The following is a 21,270-nucleotide window of genomic DNA, read 5'->3' as shown; positions in this document are numbered from 1 at the left end:
GGTGAAATCCAAGGGCCAGAGTGAAGGAGTGCCTGGATCCAGGCTCACTTGCAGCCCGAGCCGGGTCTAGTGCCCTCCCCCAGGATTCCCGGGAAAGCGGCGGGGGCTCGCTGTCACTCGGTTTCCACAGATTCGCTGGGGCCTCCCGGGGAAACCTCCCTGTTGGCCGCTCTCCGGCATCCGCTCAATGGAGGGACGTTTCCCTGAATCGACGCAGTTGAATTGACGCCAGAGCCGGGCCGGTGGGCGACGGCGTGGGGCTGGGTTACCTCAGGCCCCGGAGCGGGCTGTGCTGTCAGCTCTACACCGATCGATCAATCAATTCCATTTACTGTGGGCAGAGCACTACGCTAAGCACTTGGGAGGGTACAACACAATGGAGTTGGTAGGTTCCCTGCCCACGGAGAGCTTGCCGTCTAGAGGGGGAGACAGTACTATAAATAACTTACAGATACGTACATACGTCTTATGGGGCTGAGGGAGGGGTGAATAAAGGGAGCAAATCCAAGTGGAAGGGTGGCACAGAGAGTGACTAGTGAAACGATAGCGCGGAATAACACCGCTGCTGCTCTCGATGAGGCAGCCCCCTTCCTGGGGCCTCGGACCGGCGCCGCCTCACGCTTCCTTTCCTACCACACTCCAGCTCGCACGCTCCGTTCCTACCACACTCCGTCTCACCCTCCCGTTGCTACCAGACCGCAGCTTGCGTTCTCCATTCCTCCCAAGCTCACTAGAAGCAGTGCGGCCTAATGAATGATAATAATCATGGTGGTGTTTGATAAGCGCTTACTCTGTGCCCCGCACCACCCTCCTAAGGGCTGGGATCGATACGGGCAAATCGGGTTGGACGCAGTCCCCGTCCCACTTGGGGCTCGCGGTCTTGATCCCCGTTTTAGAGATGAGGTAACTGAGGCCCAGTGAAGTGAAGTGACTTGCCCAAGTTCACACCGGGGATAAGAGGTGGAGCCGAGATTAGAAGCCAGGTCTTTCTGGCCCCCAGGCCTGTGCTCTAGCCACTAGGCCAAGCTGCTTCTCGAGTGGTTAGAGCACAGGTCCGGAAGTCGGGAGGACCTGTTTTCTAATCCTGACTCCGCCTCTTGTCTGCTGTGTCACCTTGGAAAAGTCACTTCACTTCTCTGGTCCTCAGTTACCTCACCTCTAAATTGGGGATTAAGGTCGTGAGCCCCCTGTGAGACATGGACTGTGCCCATCCTGATTAATTTGCATCAACCCCAGTGCTTTGAACGGTGCCTTCTGATTTTATCCTTCGGCGTGGCTCAGTGGAAAGAGCCCGGGCTCGGGAGCCAGAGGTCATGGCTTGGAATCCCGGCTCTGCCGCTTGCCAGCTGTGTGACTGTGGGCGAGTCACTTAACTTCTCTGGGCCTCAGTTACCTTATATGTAAAATGGGGATTGAGACTGTGAGCCTCACCTGGGACAGCCTGATGACCCTGTATCTACCCCAGCGCTCAGTACAGTGCTCTGCACATAGTAAGCGCTTAACAAATACCAACATTATTATTATAGTAAATACCTAGCAGATCCTGTTAGAAAAACAACAGCAAAAAAACCTGAAAGAAACAAACGAAACGAAACCAGTCTCTGCTACACTGGTAAGCGTACGAAGGACATTTTAGGAGATTACCGCCGCTGCCCCCAATCCTGCTAACTCTGCAGGCCCAGTGGCAGAGGGATGATGGATGGAGGCTGCTGGGTCAGCAGGGCCAGGATAAACTCAGTGACAGGTTATCTCACCTCCTCCCCACCCTGCCACCTCTGAAGATCGTCTTTCTCCCCTCTCCCACAACTATTCCTCACCCAACCCTGCAGATGGAGAGGAAGACTCAGGAGGAGGTCTAACTTTATCCCACGCCTGCTCCTTCCTCTGTCCCGAAGCTGCGGCGACGTTCCCGTCTTCCCCGACCACCCCGATTTCCAACGAGGCGTGAGGGTCACATCCCTCTCGAGTACCTTCCCGTTCCCAAACTCTGTGACAACTCCCTATCCTCATCCCCTTGGATAATCCCGGCAGGGAGCAGAAATGGATTTCAGCTACTGGTAAAACTGGTGACACATTCCCGTCTCCATCGCTGGACATCTTGACTGGGAGAACTGGACAGTTTCTATCTCTAAATCGTGAAGGCTCAACAACCGGGCAGTGCTCTGTCCTCGGCAACTCGGCGGTGCCCCTTTTGTCGCAGCAGCCTGACGGTGCTCCCATTCACCTCAGCAGCCTGGCAGTGCCCCCGTTCTCAGCAGGCTGGCAGTGCCCCCATTCCCCTCGGCTCCCGGTGCCAGGCGCTGGAGCTCGGCTGTGGGCTAACAGAAGGTTTAGTCCCATTGCCCTGGATTACCAGATATTAATCCCGTTCGCGTTCCGGGCTCCCCACTAATCTTCTCCCCCAGCTGCTGAGGGGATTGCAGAGAGCCACTCCGACCGGGGCGGGCCAGGGGCTGGGAGCAGGACAGAAGAGGACGGGATGCCAGGTAAACTCTGAGCGGGCTCGGGTTATTCTCCCGGGGGGCAGGAAGAAGGCAGGAGCAGAAGGAGGAAAAGAGAGCCATGTCCTTCAGTCTCACCCCATGGCCCATCCCATCCCTGGTCGCGGTGACAGAAGCAGGTCTAGAGAAAGAGATTTATAACTCCACCCCACTCAGGTCTGCCAATCTATGTCCCTGCCTTGCTTCCAAACCTTTCTGTAAAGCCGCCCCATTCACATGACCATTTCCTCCCTAATTTCCTCATTCCAGGCCTTGCCAGCCCATCGGTCACTCTAGCACCTGAGTGTTATTTGTTAATAATTTCTTAGCTACTTTTTTTAATGGCATTTGTTAAGCGCTTACCCTCCTTCTAGACTGTGAGCCCGTTGTTGGGTGGGATTGTTTCTCTCTGTTGCTGAATTGTACTTCCCAAGCGCTTAGTACAGTGCTCGGCACACAGTAAGCGCTCAATAAATACGACTGAATGAATGTGCCAGGCATTATACTAAGTGCTGAGGTAGATACAAGATAATCAGGTTGGACGGAGTCCATGTTCCACGTGGGGCTCACAGTCTTAATCCCCATTTTACAGATGAGGTAACTGAGGTCAGTCGGTCAATATTTATGGAGCTGCTTCCAGTGTGCAGAGCACTGTATTAAGTGTTTGGGAGACTGGGAGACTAGAACATAACAATATAAGCTCGTTGTGGGCAGGGAATGTATTTATTGTATTTTACTTAATGCGATGCTCTGCACACAGTAAGTACTCGATAAATACAACTGAAAGAATGAATAGAACAGACATATTCCCTGCCCACAGTGAACTTACAGTTCAGAGCTTACAGCCTAGATGTTAAGTGACTTGTCCAAGGTCACACAGCAAACAAGCGGTAGAGCCGGAGTTCGAACCCAGGTCCTTCTGACCCCTTGGCCTGTTGCTCTATTCACTAGGTCATGCTGCTTCTCTTACACTTATTTGTGCTTTTTAAACAGGCTGCATCTATTGTGGCCGTGGGATATTTGGCAATTTCTGTCTGTTTGCCTCCCACCGTAGAGGGTAAGCTCCTTGAGGGCAGCAATCCTTGCGTTAGCTCCAAAGCACTTAGTAGTGAGCTCTGGGCAAAGCAGGGGTTCAATAATTAAGAATAAAAATAATAATTGCAGTATCTGTTAAGCATTTACCATGTGCCAAGCACTGGGGTGGACGTAAGCTAATCGGGTCGGACACGGTCCTCGTCCCACGTGAGATTCGCAGTCTACAGATGAGGCAGCCGAGGCAAGAGAAGCAAAGTGACTTGCCCAAGGTCACACAACAGGAACGTTGTGGAGCCGGGATTAGAATCCAGGTCCTCTGGCTCCCAGGTTTCACCGCTGCTGTTGCTGCCGTTTCTGTTTTCCCGGGCCGAGAGTGGCTACGGGGGGTGGGATGAGCTTCCCCGGGGATGGTTGGGTGGGCAAGGAACAGTGTGTGTATGTGTTCTGGGACCTCTTTAAAGGAATTCTAAAACCAGACACAGGGGAGAGTGGAGGGGGCCCATCCTGAGGCCTCTTTGTCTCTTCTTAGAGCCGCATCCGGCTGCATACAGAGGTGCCCTGCCTCGCTGTGGTCAGGGAATGTGTCTGATTGATGGTTATGTTGTATACCCTCTCAAGCACTTAGTACAGTCTTCTGCACACTGTCAGGGGGCCACAAGCGAGGGCCAACCCCTGTCCCGGGGAGCCTCAGTCTTCCGGTGGAGACTGGAAAAGGAATTCTGGAAAGCGGGTCCCAGGGATTTGCATAGCCCTAGCACGTAACTTGCACTTGTGAAATCTGGGATTCTCTCCACCTTCCCTCGGCCCTCCATCTAATCTGCTGCCATCATGATGATCAAATCGATCGATCATATTTATTGAACACGGCGTGTGCAAAGCACTGTGCTGAGTGCTTGGGAGGGTATGCCATTACAGTTGGTAGACATGTTCCCTGTCCACAGTGAATTTATAGTCTAGAGGAAGTTTACAGTCGAGAGTGAGCTTATAGTCTAGAGTAATGCTTTTTTTCTTTCTACCTGCCCACCACCTGAATTTTCCGCTTCTTCAGGGGAATTGTGCAGCTCCAAGGGCAGCTGGGTGACCTTTCATTTCCCTGCCTCACGTGGAGGCACCAGACCAAAAAGCTCCAATTTGGGTGCAAATTCATAAGAGATGAGAGATCCAGGAGGAGGAAGAGAAGGCCGGGCATAAGAGACGGGTTGGGTTGGGAGGAGGGGAGCCCAGCCCGACTTTGACGGGCTAGAGTCTTAACCTTAGGCTGGAAAGAAAGCGAATTAGCCAGAGGTGTGACACCATCATCAAAGAAACCAGGTGCCTAATTGGATGGCATTAATGAGAGCCTCGTTTGGAACCTGACAGGGTAATTAATTCACTCTGCTGAGCAGTAATTAGGCCTCTGTGGAGAAGAGCAACGAGCCAAGAGGCCCGGAGCCCGGAAAGACTGCCAGGGGCCAGAATACGGAGGGCAGGGGGGTTTGGAAGGAAGTCTGGGAAGTTGGACTGTGACTACAAAATGTACAGGGCAGAGGCACTGGGTGGCCAGGACCTGAGAGGGCCTGTTGGTAGAAAGCAGCATTAGCCATCCAAGGAAGTAGCCAGTTGCCTCTCCGTGGATTTTGGGAGTCTCCTGGGCCTGGTTCCCAGTGGGGTTTTCCTGCTCATGGATTCGGTGGTCCTCATTCAAAGCCAGCTATCCCTCAGGCCTACGGCTCCGAGGGGGTACCCGATCCAGGTGAGACGTTCTCTGAGCTGTTTGTGAGAGGCCTGGGGTCCCCACAGGAGATGGGCTGGTGTGGGGGGGTCATGGAGAGAACTAAAGACCGAAATCATCTTCCTTGAAGGGATTAAGATGTTCAGTTGGGTGGAGAGAGTGGTCCCTCAGCCTCCAGGCACCTCCCAAAAGCCCAAGACGGATGAGGCGGAGATGTGGGAGCCCAGTTCGGCCGCACAACCGACAGCAGCTCCTGAAGACCCCGAGGCCTCATCGGGGGTGAGGAATCCATGGCGGTGGGGATTTGGGGTAAACTCAGGCCGTCACCACCACCACCCACCTTTAATTGTCTCCTGCTCAACCCGAGGCCAGGGGGCCTCCATCGGAGTGGATGCTCCCAGCCCAATGTGGCCCCCAACAGATGCCCTGAACCCCAGGTGGCCACCAATCCCAGGCAGAGGTTGGGAGTGACATCTCGGGCCTGGATCGAGCGGAAAGGGGATGAAAGCAGGATTGAACCAAGCCAGGGTTTCTGAAGTCCCCTCTCCCATCTCTTTGCCCCAGCAACGAAAGAGTCGTTAGCGTTCATACTCGGGAAAGTATAGGATTTTTAAAAATAGTATCTGTTAAGCACTTAGGATGTGCCGGGTACTGAACACAGTGAGGCAGTATCGAAGCCCCGTGGCTCAGTGGGCATATGGGCACCGGGAGGGCTGGGGGAGGGGTGAAGGGGGGTGAGGTAGGGATGGATCCACGGCCAAGTCCGAAGGAAGCGGAAATCCTGTGAGGGGACCCTCCGGCTAGCATTTCTCAGCCCCTATCTCAGGATGCTCGGTGTCGTCACGCTGTGAGGTTGTGTCGGGGTCGTCGGTTTTCACTTCGCGTTGTACTCTCATCTCCCAAGCCCCCAGGAGAGAAATCCAGATGTGCAGAAATGCCTCCCAGCTGTAAGAGTCCCGAAGGTGAGTTCCTGAAAAAAAATAGCAGCGCCCGAACAAGACCAGGCCGGAGAGGCGAGGGGCCCGGGGTGGTTCCCGCTTTCTGGGGCGGCGCCCAAATGGGATCAGCGGGCTGGGGGGCGATTGGCAGGGCGACCTCTGTTTCTCAGTCCAGGGCATTTGGGGGGCTAGGATTCTGTCTACTCACAGGTGGTGTCCGGGCCCGCCTGCCCCTCTGAGGCTGGGTGGTCTAGGGGAAAGAGCACTGGGCTGGGAGACAGAAGTTTTGAGTTCTGGTCCTGGGCTTTGCCCCAGACCCTGACCGTTCAGATAAGCTGTCCTGGGGTGGTCACATCTAGCCCAAACCTGGCTGCCTTCTCGGTCCACAGATGGGCAGCCGCAGGCTTAGTCACCTGGGGTGCAGATGACTGGGTCTAGGGAAGACAAGGAAACGGGGCCAGTGGGATGGATCCTAATCCCTTCCTGGTTGTCGTGTAGAGTTGGAGGGGGGGGGATGTAGCTGTGATACTGGTATTAAGAACTGTGATTAGCCAGGGACTGTACTAAGCGCTGGGGTGGAAAAAAGCAAATCGGATTGACACAGTCCCTGTCCCACCTGGGGCTCACCGTCTCAATCCCCATTTTACAGATGAGATAACCGAAGCCCAGAGGACTTAAGTGACTTGCCCAAGGTCACACAGCACACGCCTTCTGACTCCCTAGTATTAGTGATATTTATGTAGTGCTTCCTATGTGTCAAGTCCTTAGATTGGGACAGGGACTGACCTCCTTACCTTGTGTCTACCCCAGGGCTCAGCACACTGCTCGACACATAGTGAGCACTTAACAAATACCATTTTTATTATTAGTATTATTATTAATAGTAATTATAATAATTATTGTGGGCAGAGCACTGTACTGAAAGGTTGGGAGAGTACAATGCAACAGAGTCGGTAGTTATGATCCTTGCCCACAAGGACTTAACAGTCTACAGGAATCAACTGGGTTCAAGGCCGAGGATGGGCTGGATGACAGTTACAATGATTGAGGAATTTGTAAAGTGCTTACTATGTGCCAAGCACTGTATGATTATATGGGGGGTTGGACTGGCAGGAAATTGGGCGATCCGGGCTGTAACCCCGTGAATGCCACTTACCCATTTACCAACGGTGAGTAGCAGTGTCTGCCGAGCAAGGAGACAGAATACTGAATTTAATTATTTTTCACCTGGGAGATGGCTCCGGGAGGGAGGTGAATTCTTCTCGACTGTAAGCTCCTTGTGGACAGGGATCATGTCTACCAACTCTAATGTATTTTACTCTCCCAAGGGCACGGTACGGTGCTCTGCACCCAGAATGCGCTCAATAAATACCACTGATTGTTTGATGCTGGGAGCAAACGTGGGCTGGGATTCATTTGACCCTGACTCGTTTGGCTTCACCCGTGGGGCTTTGGGGTTTCTGTTGTAGAGACGGAGATTTTCCTGCTCTCGGACCCAGGCCGGATGGCAGCGTTTCCAGTTAACAGGTGTGTGCCTTCCACTCGCCCTCTCTGCCCTTCCCAGGGTGGGCACGAGTCCCTGGAAGGCCTGGGTTAAGAATTAAGGGAGGATGCTGCTTTCCAGGGACTGACCGTATGAGAGGGAGTGGGACCAGACAAGTATCCACAGATGGAATCTCTCTGGAATTGGAAGCTCATCCTGCAGTGGAGGATGGCATGGGCTACTTGGGAATGCCAGCTGACCTCTCACAGGTACCAGGCACAGGGCAGAACCTCTAAGTGAGTCCCAACCCTTGCCCAGGCTGTGGAAATCAGAACGACAGGCACAAGACTCTGGCGGGGGTGACCCTCTCTCAAGGGATCAAAGGTCAGGCAGTCTTCAGGAAGCCTGTCTTGGACCAAAGGACTTTCCCAGAAAAACTAATGCTGGCAAGGAGAGGGAAGTGGCATCTTGAGACTGGGAGAGGATTGTTCAGTACTTTGGACTGGGAGTAAGAAGCAAGCAGGAGCAGTGACAGGGATCAGTAATTTATTTATTATATCTGTAATTTATTTATATTAATGTCTGTCTCCCCCTCTAGACTGTAAAGCTCATTGTGGGCAGGGAATGTGTCTATTATTATATCGTACTCTCCCAAGTACTTAGTAATGGTCTGTGCACACTAGGTGCTCAATGTTATGTATTATATCTGTAATTTATATTGATGCTTGTGTCACCCTCTAGACTGTATGCTCATTTTGGGCAGGGAATGTGTCTGTTTATTATCGTATTCTCCCAAGTGCTTAGTAATGCACACACCAAGCGCTCAATACGTACGACTGAGTGAATGAATGGGTAATGGGAGAGACTGGGGGTGCAGGAGAACGGAAAGGAAGACGAGAAAAGCCATCTATCTCCTTTGCTCCGGTGCCTTTTGTTCTGTTCCGTCTGCAGTCCCGCAGGGTGGGTCCTGGACTGGTTGATGAGGAGCCTGGGAAAAGTGGTGCCTCAGCCAATCCACAGCCTGACGCCGCTCCGGTCTGTGGCCCCGAGCGGCGAGACCGGCATCGACGTCCCCGATCAGGTACCGGATCCCGACGGTTGACGTCCGGGCACCTGCTTCGCTGTAAGATGTTTCCGGGACCATTGGTGTTGATCAGTTTTTATGGGTGGGTTGTTTTCAGACTGAAGTCCAGATCATCCAGGAAGAGGAGGAGGAGAAGGAAGAGGTAGAAGAAGAGGGAGAGGAGAACAAAGGTAAAGGATGCGCCCTCTGAATAGTAGAGTACAAAAACTCCTCACTCTAGGCTTCAAGGCTGTCCATCACCTTGCCCCTTCATACCTCTCCTCCCTTCTCTCTTTCCACCGCCCACCCCGCACGCTCCGCTCCTCCGCCGCCCAACTCCTCGCCGTCCCTCGGTCTCGCCCGTCCCGCCGTCGACCCCCGGGCCGCGTCCTCCCGCGGTCCCGGAACGCCCTCCCTCCTCACCTCCGTCAATCTGATTCTCTTCCCCTCTTCAAATCTCTACTTAAAGCTCACCTCCTCCGAGAGGCCTTCCCAGACTGAGCTCCCCCCCTTTTCCCTCTGCTCCCTCTACCCCCACCTTTCACCTCTCCGCAGGTAAACCCTCTTCTCCCCCCTTTCCCTCTCCTCCTCCTCCTCTCCCGTCCCACCCCCTCAGCACCGTACTCGTCCGCTCGACTGTATATATCTTCATCATCCTATTTATTTTATTTTGTTTAATGGGATGTACATCACCCTGATTCTATTTATTTGCCATTGTTTTTATGAGATGTTCTTCCCCTTGACTCTATTTATTGCCATTGTTCTTGTCTGCCCGTCTCCCCCGATTAGACTGTAAGGCCCGTCAAAAGGGCAGAGACCTGTATCTGTTGCCCGATTTGTCCATTCCAAGCGCTTAGTACAGTGCTCTGCACATAGTAAGCGCTCAATAAATTCGAATGAATGAATGAATAGAGTGCCTGGAACATAGTAAGCACTTAACAAATGCCACAGTCATTATTATTACTATTACCCCAGGGGCAGAGACCCAGGCACTGAGCCAAAAGCCTTCCAGGTGACTCCTAGAGGCCCAAATTTTAGTAAGTGGAGCGAGGACTCGGCCTTAGTAATGGGTTTTATCCTCTCCCAGCCTGATACTTCCCTCTAACAGCTGACTGTGTCCCTCTTCCATTCAGTGGAATCCCTGGCTCTGGAACTGGAGGAAGGTTTCGGGCTTTGGCTGAATTAGCCTCCCATTCATTCCTGCCAGAGCAACTTCTGGGTCCAAAGACGCCTTTAAAAATGTACCAGTTTCTCCTCTTGGGTTTGATTTGGTTTGTTGAGTTTGGCTCAGATCCTCAGGTCACACAAAGAGTTCCTCTAGGTTCATGGATGGAAATAGGGCTTTGAAGGTCACCCCTATACTTCATCTTATATTGTTGTTTTCCCTTGTCTTTGGAAGAAACGGCTCTACCGACATACCTCATAACTCCTAATCCACTGCAATATTTTACTTCCCTTCTCCCAAGAGCTTCCAGCTTCTGAAGTGCACATCGAGTCTACCCCATCTGCGGACAACTCCAGCGATGCCCAAGACAGAGGGTAAAAGTCTGCCAGCCTGCTTCGTTGTAGACGTGGGGCTGAGGTTTGAAATCTGGGGGGCACTAGTCTCTGCGTCCCTTTCCTCCTTGCAAGGGTGTTGCTCATTAAAACCCCAAGAACCTCTGTAAGCTGGGTTTTGATTTTTTTTAAAAATAGCCATTTATAATGCTTACTATGTGCCCAGGAACTGTTTTAAGCGCTGGGGTAGATACAAGTTAATCAGGTTGGGACTAGTCCCTGTTCACAGTCTTAACCCCCATTTTATGAATGAGGTAACTGAGGCGCAGAGAAGTGAACTGACTTGCCCAAGGTTACACAGCAGACAAGCGGTGGAGCTGGGTTTAGAACCCAGGTCCTTCGGACCCCCAGGCTCTACCCACTGAGTCAAGCCGCTTCAACTGTTTTGCCTGTTGGATATGAAAGGGAGGAATAGGGCCTCTCTGAGCAGGATACAACTCCAATAACGGTCAGAAAACATATTGGATGCGTCTCCATAGCACAGGTAAAACGGAACATTGATTTGTTCTAGGAGAGCACACGGATATTCTGTCTCCAAAGTGGATTATATTTTGGCCTGAATGCTCCATTTAGATTCCACGTTGTAATGGAGCCAAGTAACTGGATAACTGCTCATTCTTTTTGCAGACAATCATTGCGTCGTCCTTTAAGAGGCCAAGCTTAAAGTGCAAAGAGTCCCTTCTTATGGGGGAGAGAGGACTCTGATCTCTAAATCTATGGCATCAACTGGTATCCCCTGAGCCAGTCAACTCTTAGCCAATGATCAGAGAGCACGAACCCGGGAAGGTGTTAGGCTGACTAGGCCAACTTCAAACCTGCAGTGGAACGGGCGTAGAGGGTAGGATGACCAGATCTGTTTTCTCCAGGACCGGCCGTAAAATCGTGGACTGGTTGGTGCAGAGGCTGGATAAGATGCTTCCTCAACCCGAGCCCTTGAAAAAGCCCGAGGTGAGTAGACAAAGAGGGCGCCGAACTCATGGGGTGAAAGGCAAAGCTTGTCCGAGGGATAAATGATTTTTCAAGAGACTCCAGGATCTACAAGAGTCTTAAAATGGTTCAAAACCCATTTGATTCTTAAATTATTTTGGGCCACATCATTTGTATCGGCCTCATCCGTGTGCCTATTTTCATTCATAAAAGGAGAAGCAGCGTGGCTCAGTGGAAAGAGCCTGGGCTTCGGAGTCAGAGGTCATGAGTTTCGACTCCCGGCTCTGCCACTTGTCACTGTGGATTGTGGCAAGTCACTTCACTTCTCTGTGCCTCAGTTCCTCATCTGAAAATAGGGATTAAAAGTGTGTGAGCCCCACGTGGGACAACCTGATTACCCTGTATCTCCCCCAGCACTTAGAACAGTGCTCGGCACCTGTAAGCGCTTAACAAATACCAACGTTATTATTATTATTATTCATTTCTATTAGACTCTAGTGCCATGGAAAACCAGGAGAGGGCAGGAGCCTACTTAGACTGTGACCCCCATGTGGGACCTGATTATCTTGTATCTACATCAATGCTTAGAACGGTGCTTAGCAAGCGCTTTACAAATACCATTTTAATACAATACATACCATTACATATATATACACATATATATGTATTATTTGGAATACAATTAAAGGGGAGTGGGGGCTTCTGGGGCTGGGGGCTTCCAAGTCATTAGGCTCTGGCGAAGCCAGGAAATCTGCATCCCAAGGGAGTTGCTATGATTCACTGCTGATTTTAGGACAAGTCGCCACCCCGCCACTTACTCAGTGCCTTGGTGGGCAGAAGTTTGGAGGACAACTTGAGGGGGGGCTGTGACTACACCTCACCCCACCACTCCCCAACTCTGTGCCCCTGGCAAGTGCCTGATCAGATCCACCCTCTGCTCCTCTAACCTGCTGGGTTTGAAATGGATTTGCCCCCTTTATACACCCCACCGTCAGCCCCACAGCACTTATGCACATAAATGTAATTAATTTATATCAATAGGAGTCTCCCCATCTAGACTGTATGCTCCTTGTGGGCAAGGAACATGTCTACCAACTCTGTTACATTGTACTCTCCCAAGAGCTTATTACAATGCTCTGCACACAGTAAGTGCTCAATAAATATAATTGATTGAAATAGGGGCAGATGACCACTTTTACAACTAATATGAGGATCGGTGGCCATTATGGGGTGAGGCTCTAACCCCAAACCCTGGGCCTCTAGCAGAGTCTGGGCAGGACCCCGCCATTTGTCTGACTTTGAACAAGTCACTTAACTTCTCTGTGACTCATTTCCCTCCCCAGTAAAGTGGGGGTTAAGACTGGGGTCAGCACCGTGTGGATCATGGATTGTGTCCAACCTAATTAGCTGGTATCTACTTCAGCATTTCGTTTAGTGTCTGGCACAGTGAGCGCTTAACAAACACCTTAAAAAAAATCAAGGAGTTCTTGTTCTCTGGAATCTGCTGTCTCCTTGCCCACAGGGGTAGATCTGGAGATGCCACTGTGTGTGGAGAGGAGCACCTTGTTCCCGCGGTTCTTTCATGTGATGCAAAAATGGCTGTAGGCTTGTTCTCGTCGGGTTGCATGGTTTTCAGGCCCTTTGGAGGGGCTGTCACCCTTCCACAGCCCAGGCGCCGGAGGAGCGAAGGCAGGCTACTCTCTAAGGGAAGGCAGATTCCTCCTCTGTCAGAGGGGGTTGGCTCCAGCCCAACGGGACTCCGCTCCAACCAAGAGAGAAACCCTGATTCTGTTCAGGTCAACAAAAGTGCCGACGGGAAAACAACCGCTGAGCCTCAGAGGACGCAGAGCCCTTGGGAAAAAAACAACAAACCGGCTGGTAGATTTTTGAACCAAGAACATTTGTGAGCGCTTAGTGGGCTCAAATACACGACTACAGTCGAAGCTTAGGAGGCCTGAGGAATGCTGAGGCTGTGTAGGTCTGGGGATGGGTGAGCGATTCTTTCTGAGAGCTTGTCTTGGGGGAGGGAGGTATGAAATTGGTCAGGAGGTCCTTTCACCCCTTTCCCAGAAGAAGGTCTGGGAGGTAATAGCAATAATTGTGGTATTTGCTAAGCACTTACTATATGCCAAGCACTCTACCAAGCACTGGGGTCGATACAAGCAAATGAGGTTGGAACAGTCCCTGTCTCACATAGGGCTCACAGTCTCAATCCCCATGTTACAGATGATATAACTGAGGCACAGAGAAGCAAAGTGATCTGCACAAGGTCACACAGCGGACATGAGGTGGAGATGGCATTGGAACCCGTTCATTCATTCATTCAATAGTACTTATTGAGCCCTTACTATGTGCAGAGCACTGTACTAAGCACTTGGAATGTACAATTCGGCAACAGATTGAGACAATTCCTGCCCACTGACGGGCTCACGGTCTAATCCGGGGAGACAGACGGCAGAACAAAACAACGAAACCAAAACAGGCCAACATTATCACGATAAATAGAATCAAGGGGATGTACACCTCATGACCTCCTGACTCCTAGGCCCGTGCTCTATCTAGAACTGCCCTCTGTCCCTGCCCGCTCCATGTGTTCTGTTCCGTGTCAGTGCTTTTTCAGCCAAGGTGGGGTGAGAACGTGAGAACGCAGGCTGGGAAACACCCCCAGTGGCTCTCGGAGGGCTCCAAGTTGCCGTGGCCTTTAGGTAAAGCAGGACAGCCCCCAGGTCACACCGTCCGCTTCTGTTTTTTTAATGCAGGAAGTGAGAAAATCGCCTGAAGAAACAGCTGTGGTACAAGGTAATTTTAGCCGAGTCCTGCCGCTCCGAGGAGAAGCAGATGTCTGTTGGGAAAGACTAACAGCCATTCCTGGGGGTCAGCTCGGGCTCTCCCTCATCATAGAAATCAAAACCGGAAGGGAACTCCAAAGGTCATTTGGTCCGACCCCCAGTGTCCAAGTCAAACGAAAGCCTAGAAGCCATCCAGATGGGATTCAAATCTTTTCATTTGAAAATGCCAAGATTGAGTTAGTCCAACCAGGGTTTAATCCCCCTGTTGACCTAAAGTCTTTCTTATGCCCCTTGGTTTCTCTGGATTTGCTTGACAAAAACTCCCACCCTGAGGAGGCCACGATTTGGATGACTAACGTTATTTTCAAGGTGCTTTTTCCGAAAGGCGACACTGTCACTCTGCCCCGTATTCCCCATTCTGCCCTGACGAGTCGGGTCCCATCCGGTTTGCCGTCTCCCAACACCCACCTGCTCTTTCGTGCCGAGGGCGCTTCAGATGTGTTTGACCCCTTGAGCACCAGACTTTAATCAAGTTGAGTTGCATTCCTCCTACTTCTGTAATAATAACTGTAGTATTTCTAAAGAACTTACTGTGTGTGTTAATCACTTGGATAAATACAATCAGATCAGACACAATCCTTGTTCCACACAAGACTCCCAGTCTAATGGGGAGGGAGGGAGGTATTTCATCGGCATTTTACAGATCAAGAAATTGAAGCACAGATCAGTCTCCCATGGAAATGGCATGGGCTTGGGAGTCAGAGTACTTGGGTTCTAATCCCAGCTCCGCCACTTGTCAGCTGTGTGACTTTGCACAAGTCACTTAACTTCTCTGTACCTCAGTTAACTCATCTATAAAATGGGGATTAAGACTGTGAGCCCCACGTGGGACAACCTGATTAATAATACTGTTGGTATTTTTTAAGCACTTACTATTGTGCAGAGCACTGTTCTAAGTGCTGGGGTAGCTACAGGGTCATCAGGTCGTCCCACGTGAGGCTCACAGTTAATCCCCATTTTACAGATGAGGTCACTGAGGCCCAGAGAAGTGAAGTGACTCGCCCACAGTCACAGAGCTGACAAGTGGCAGAGCCGGGAATCGAACCCATGACCTCTGACTCCCAAGCCCGGAGTCTTTCCACTGAACCACGCTGCTTGTATCTACCCCAGTGCTTGGCACATAGTAAGCATTTAACAGATACCATCGTTATTATTATTACTTCCTGACTCCCAGTCCTGTCCTTTTTCTTTTGGGCTTTTGAATTCCATTTTCTTTCCTCCCTTTTCCTCCAGTTCATGGTTCTATTTTGCTCACTTGTCAAGACTCCGTCGTTCAGTGGATCTTTTCTCTTTCCTGTCGGCTGCTACTCTGCGGGGGGAGTCTTTAGAAATGGGAATTTCACGAGTCAGAAAGGGTCGATGTGCGGTTGTGCTTGAAGACCGGAGGAAGAAGCAGGTGATCCCTGGACAGCCTTTCCTGCCCAGGCGATGTGCGACTGCACCTTGGAGGGATGTCATTTATTTCTTTTAATGTCTGTTCTCCCCTTTAGACTGCAAGCTGAACTGCCCACTGCAGGCAGGGAATGCTTCTGTTATGTTTTATATTGTGCTCTCCCAAGCACTTAGTACGGTACCTACACACAGTAAGCGCTCAATAAATGCATTCATCATTCAGTCATATTTATTGAGCACTTACCGGTGCAGAGCACTGTACTGAGCACTTGGAAAGTACAATTTGACAACAGATAAAGAGGCAAATCCACCCAAACTACCGGGAAACATTCTAGGCACGGTAGGTCAACCCCCCCATCACATTTCACTGACAACTCCGGCTGGCATGTGGGTCAAAGCTGGAGGATTTTGGGGTGGTGCTCAGATGGAAGGATGCACTTGGGCCCTCTGTGCCCGACATGGGGCGACAACAGTAAATTCTGGGAGTCGGACGTGGTGGCTGACTGACTTTTCAGGTTAATGCTCTTGTGGGCAGGGAATGTGTCGACTGTACTCTTCCAAACTCTGCGCAGAATAGGCACTCAATACCAGTGATTGATTGATTGTTCGAGGAATCTTTTCCATTATCTTTGGTCCCGTGTTCTTACTCCAAAGCAGCACCTCCGTTGCAGGAGACGCCCCCACCCCCAGCCCAGCCTACTCCGCCTGAGCTGATTCAGCCTCTGACCCCGGAAAGCCAGTCGGACTCCTCTTCCCCTTCTCCACCCCAAGGGGTGGATGGTGTCAGGTAAACGCAAGTCCTTCACTTGGATAGTTCTTCTCTAAATAATAACTGTGGTATCTGTAAGGTACTTACTAAATGCCAAGCACTGTCCTAAATGCTGGGGGTAGAGAGAGTTCCTGTCCCTAGAAGAGAGAACAGAAATTGAATTCCCATTTTACAGATAAGGAAATGAGGGTGCAGAAGTTAAATGACTTAGTCAAGGTCCCCGTGCAGACGAGTGGCGGAGCTGGAACTAGAACCCGGGACCTCTGACTCTCAGGCCTCTGTTCTTTCCACTAGGACATGTTGCTTCTCTCTCAGGTCTTTTTTGGGGGGGGGTTTGAGTTGTCAAGTTTTCAACACTGCACAGTGGTCTGCTAAAGAAGGAAACAGTAGAAGAAAAAAACATTCAATGGAGGTGATGTGAGGAGGTAGCCAGCTTGCAACACTGTGAATGGGAATGTGGCCATGTGTTTGGCACTCATTCGCTACAATAGGCCAGAAAGGATAATGGGAGTTTTAATAAATTACTCTCGGGGCGCAGCCCTGCATTTATTTGGCTTTTCAGAGACCAGTCAGTCTGGGCCCGGGTCTTTCCTGGCCTGATTCTGGCCCACATCCAGGAGGGGCTCCTGCCTGCCCAAACCCCAAAAGGATTTACTTGCCCAGCAGGGACACTTTGATACAGGCTGCTTGGAGGCCATGACTGCAGGTGGGCCCCGCCGCTGAAGCAACTGAAAGACCCGAGGGAATGTATCTGTTTTATTGTTATACCGTACTCTCCCAAGTGCTTGGTACAGTGCTCTGCACCCAGTAAGCACTGAACAAATACGAATGAGTGACCTGAGAGCCGGTTTTGAGGATGGGTCATGGTCCCCCGGGACCACAGTAAGAAATAAGGAGAAAGCAGCGTGGCTCAGTGGAAAGAGCCAGGGCTTGGGAGTCAGAGGTCATGGGTTCAAATCCCACTCTGCCACTTGTCAGTTGTGTGACTGTGGGCAAGTCACTTAACTAATCTGTAAAATGGGGATTAACCGTGAGCCTCGCATGGGACAACCTGATTACCCTGTATCTACCCCTGCGCTTAGAACAGTGCTCTGCACATAGTAAGCGCTTAACAAATACCGACATTATCATTATTACTGTTAAATAACCATCTTGTCCTGCACTCCTGCATATAATCATTTCAGATTTGGTTGACGGCTGTGGAGTAGGAGCAGTTCAAGGAGTGGCATTACTGCATCTCTCCCTCCTTTCTCTTCTTCCTCTTCCCTTCTCCTCCTCCCTCCCCGACCAGGTTCGTGTCAGCCCCAGCCCCACCAAGAAGCGGTCGGGGCTCCAAACACGTTGAGCCGACCCCACTCTCCAGTGGGGGGGGAGATGGGCTGCCCTGCTTGAGTGTGACTGGGTTGGCTGTGTTGGCCTAAACCATCCCCGCCATCTTGGGGCCCACAGACCTCATGGGAGAAGTCTGGCCTAGCCTGGGACCCCCTCTTAAGCTACTGGACTACCAGGAGGGTGGTAATAAAGGAAACAGGAGCTCCGCAGATGTTCCAATATCTTAGACAGTCAAGACCTGCCTTTGTTGTCCATCATCTGGATTGAAAAGAGCTCCATCTGACAGGAAGAATTGGTTGACCTGCTTCTTTCTATTCTAGCTGGCCCCTCTTTTGGACTGAGGAAAACAGGGCACTGGCTAGCGGACACTATAGCAGACAGGTTTGGCAACGTAGCCTAGGGAGGGCAAGGTGGGGTCATGCACTCCATTCCCCCTGCTTCCATGGAGGCATCAATTACCTGGACCCCAAATCCAGGATATCTAGGATTCAGTCGGCAAGAGAAAGGCGAAAGAAGGACACGACGAAGCCACTCGGCGGAGCCACCTCTAACGGGAGTTATCTGTCCCTCAGGGTTTTTAGGTGGCTGAAGCAGCAGCTGGAGATGGTGATCCCCCAGCCCGTCCTGAGGGTGAAGGAGGAGGAAGAGCAGCTCGGAGCACAGGTTTCGTTACTGAAAATCAATCTAAACGTAATCTGTGGCTTCCGGGAAATCCTACCCTTGTTGTCGGGTGGGGCCAGGCCTGGGCAGGATCCCAAGGGTGTCAGCTGAAATGTTGTGGGGTTAGTGAGACCGCTGTCCTTGGCTACAGAGGAGCACCCGTGGTTTGGGAACCCTTCCCTTGTGCTGCACAGGTTGTGGAGGAGACAGGCTCTTTGCCACCTCCCAGCGAGAGGCAGGACAGGCAGCCGGAGACCGAAGAGGTCCAAGCATCCATCTCCTCAGGCACGTCGACCCCTGAGTCCTTGACCTCTCTCTCCCCGTGGAAGGATGACCCTAAGGAGCCGGGTTGGGGGTGCGGGGTGGTAGAGATCCAGAACAGGACCCAGCAAGTACAGCCTGGCTTTGAAATAAGGCTTCGGGTTGGTGAGACTGAGCCAAGGGCCGGGCCCAAACGAAGGGTACAAACATTCACTGACGGCCGTCCGGGTCAAGAGGTCGGAGTCTGAGGGAATTGGCTGGTCCCACGAAAGCCAAATGCAGGCAGGTCCGGACCCGAAACCTCCTCCCGCTTCCAGAGCTGGGTTTTCAGAGTGGCTTGGATGGGGAGATGCAGCAGTACAAGAGGCACTGGGAAAAATAGGGAACTGGCTAACGGATGCGGTAGCACACAGTTGGAGAGCATTCAGTCAGTCAATCGGTAGTATCTACGGAGTGCTCCCGGGTACTTTTCACACGTGTACGGATGGCCGGGGGTTACTTAAACTGCAGAGCCAGGACCACCTGAAAGTGGGCCTGGACCTGAGTTCCTTCTGTTTGATCTCCTGCTCCAATGCAGGGCTGAGGCGTCGGGGGGGACTGAACCCTGGATTTGGGGACAGGCCATCCTAGGGGCAACCGACTGACGGAAGAAGGTCTGGGGGGGCCCTAAAGGGTCTCACAGATCCATCGCCGGGTGGATCTGTAAATCGCACCCAGCGCCCTATGCCCAGTTCATTCTTTGCCCTTTCCAGAAGTGCGGTGTTTGACGTGGGCCGTGTCGGTCATGGTGGGAGCATCGCAGCTCTGACCCGAGCGAGTCCCTCCAGGATTCTCCAGGAAACGTCCTTGTGCTGAATGACTACCGTTGCCTCTGGGAAAGTCGGGGGTCCGGGGACGTGTCCCGGCAGCCACAGACTGTTTTGAATCACGCAGGTGGGATAGAAAGTATAAATCCCCAAGGTGAAAGCGTGGTAGAGTATATATCACCTTGGGAGAACCCAAGCCTGCCCGCTTTTTCAGGCCCCTTAGGAAGCCGTACGTTTAATCCCTTTCCCTCCTGGAGTCGGCCCCGTCTTCGGCCTTTTGCTGGGCTCTTCATGTGAGGAGGAAGGGAGTTGTCAATCGAACAATAGTTTCTATGGAATGGTTATTTTGTGCAGACATTGTATGAGGTGAAAGTACGATACGGCGGGCAGGCGTGATTCCTGCCCTCAAGAAGCTTATAATCTAGTGGGGAAGAGAGATATTGAAATATATTTCAGATAAGTGAAGTAGCCTAATATAAGAACATGTATATGAGTCCTTAGCGGAGGAAGAGTGCAATCAGTCAATCAACAGTATGTATGGAGCGCTTATTTTCATTCATTTGTTCATTCAGTCGTATTTATTAAGCGCTTACTGTCTGCCGAGCACTCTGCTAAGTGCTTGGGAAAGTACACTACAACACTAGTGTCAATCCCTGTGCCTAACAAGCTCACGTTCTGGGCGGAGGGAGGCAGACGTCCTTACAAATAAATAATATTACAGATATGTACATAAGAACTGTGGGGTGGGAAGGGCAAAGGGAGCGGGGTGACACAGAAGGAAGTGTGAGATGAGGAAAATTGGGGCTTAGTCTGGGAAGGCCTCTTAGAGGAGATGTGCCTTCAATAAGGCTTTGAAGAGGGAGAGAGTCATTGCGCAGATGCTGCATGAGGTGCTTGGGAGATCACATTAGAGAAGCAGCGTGGCTCAGTGGAAAGAGCCTGGGCTTGGGAGTCAGAGGCCACGGGTTCGAATCCCGGCTCTGCCACTTGTCAGCTGGGGGACTGTGGGCAAGTCACTTAACTGCTCTGTGCCTCAGTTACCTCATCTGTAAAATGGGGATTAACCGTGAGCCTCACGTGGGACAACGTGATTACCCTGTATCCACCCCAGTGCTTAGAACGGTGCTCTGCACATAGTGAGCGCTTAACAAATACCTACATTGTTATTATTACAGTTGGTAGACACAATCCCTGCCCTCGAGGAGCTTCTAATCTAGTGGGGAAGAGACACTGAAATAAATTTCAGATAAGGGAAGTCACCCAGTCTAAGGATTTGTGCATGAGTCCTCAGTGGGTGGGTTTAAGGGCTTGGGCGAGGCAGTAGGGAGGAAAAATAGGAGTACTGGACTGCTCCCCACATTCAACACCCTCATGCTGGGGGACAGGGCGAGGATCAAAAATCAGAGATGGAGAGATGAGGTGTTCTGAGGGAGCCTGAAGGGAGACGGACCAACCAGCTAACCGACCAAAGCGCAAGCCCCAGCCCCAATCTCATAGAGACTCATCTCTGTCTGTGAAGACCTCAGGCGGTCTTGAGGAGATCTAATGGCTCCCAGACCACAAGATCCAGCAGCTAACAGCGGGAGAGCTGGCCTCTCCACAGAACCTCAGGAGAGGAAAAGGACGGGGCTGGGATAGCCGAGGAAGACACCGACGCTTTCCTTTCTTCTCGTCTCTGTTAGGCGGTGGATGCGGCAGCCCTGTGCCCTGGGCGATCTAGTAAGTAATTCGTGTTTCTTGCTTCCTCTCTCAGGCCTCTGAGAGGATTTGACTGTCTGCCCGAGTTGTCTGCCCAAGTTGAGAGAGAGCCTTCAGGCAGTCAGGCAATTGGATTCCTTCCTAGAGGTGGGCGGGCCGGAAGCTGTGTCAATCTGAGCGTATTTGAGATCCGTGTGATCCAGGTTCACGTGAAAGGGCAACCTGGGACGGCGGCTCTGCAAATAACTGCTTGCCCCGGGCAAGTACTCGAGAATACCGATTTCATTCGTTTAATTTCCCGGGTTTCCC

At 51.6% G+C, this 21,270-nt stretch overlaps 1 protein-coding gene across 1 annotated transcript; it reads left to right on the top strand.

Annotated features, from left to right (window-relative positions):
- The first annotated feature begins 4,502 nt into the window (after nt 1–4,502).
- LOC114815194 (cyclic nucleotide-gated cation channel beta-1-like) lies at nt 4,503–20,990 on the top strand. The gene is made up of 12 exons (XM_039913626.1): nt 4,503–5,247; nt 5,357–5,505; nt 6,131–6,188; nt 7,634–7,691; nt 8,599–8,728; nt 8,829–8,901; nt 10,177–10,249; nt 11,134–11,215; nt 13,954–14,068; nt 16,093–16,222; nt 18,109–18,199; nt 20,946–20,990. The coding sequence occupies exons 2-12, from the start codon at nt 5,365–5,367 to the stop codon at nt 20,988–20,990; spliced, it is 996 nt and encodes a 331-aa protein (XP_039769560.1). The 5' UTR covers nt 4,503–5,247; nt 5,357–5,364.
- Nucleotides 20,991–21,270: the final 280 nt, after the last annotated feature.

The sequence above is a fragment of the Ornithorhynchus anatinus genome, chromosome 11 (genome assembly GCF_004115215.2).
Source record: "Ornithorhynchus anatinus isolate Pmale09 chromosome 11, mOrnAna1.pri.v4, whole genome shotgun sequence".
NCBI lineage: Eukaryota > Metazoa > Chordata > Mammalia > Monotremata > Ornithorhynchidae > Ornithorhynchus > Ornithorhynchus anatinus.
The sequence above is the reverse complement of the archived record's forward strand: the minus strand, read 5'-3'. Positions and strand labels throughout refer to the sequence as shown.

What these genes read in the sequence shown, in the direction of transcription:
- LOC114815194 (XM_039913626.1), top strand. Translation starts at nt 5,365, where the DNA reads ATGTTCAGTTGGGTGGAGAGAGTGGTCCCTCAGCCTCCAGGCACCTCC. An exon ending in AGCCCTTGAAAAAGCCCGAG is followed by an intron (nt 11,216 to 13,953) that starts GTGAGTAGACAA and finishes TTTTTAATGCAG; the next exon opens with GAAGTGAGAAAATCGCCTGA. An exon ending in CAAGGGGTGGATGGTGTCAG is followed by an intron (nt 16,223 to 18,108) that starts GTAAACGCAAGT and finishes TCTGTCCCTCAG; the next exon opens with GGTTTTTAGGTGGCTGAAGC.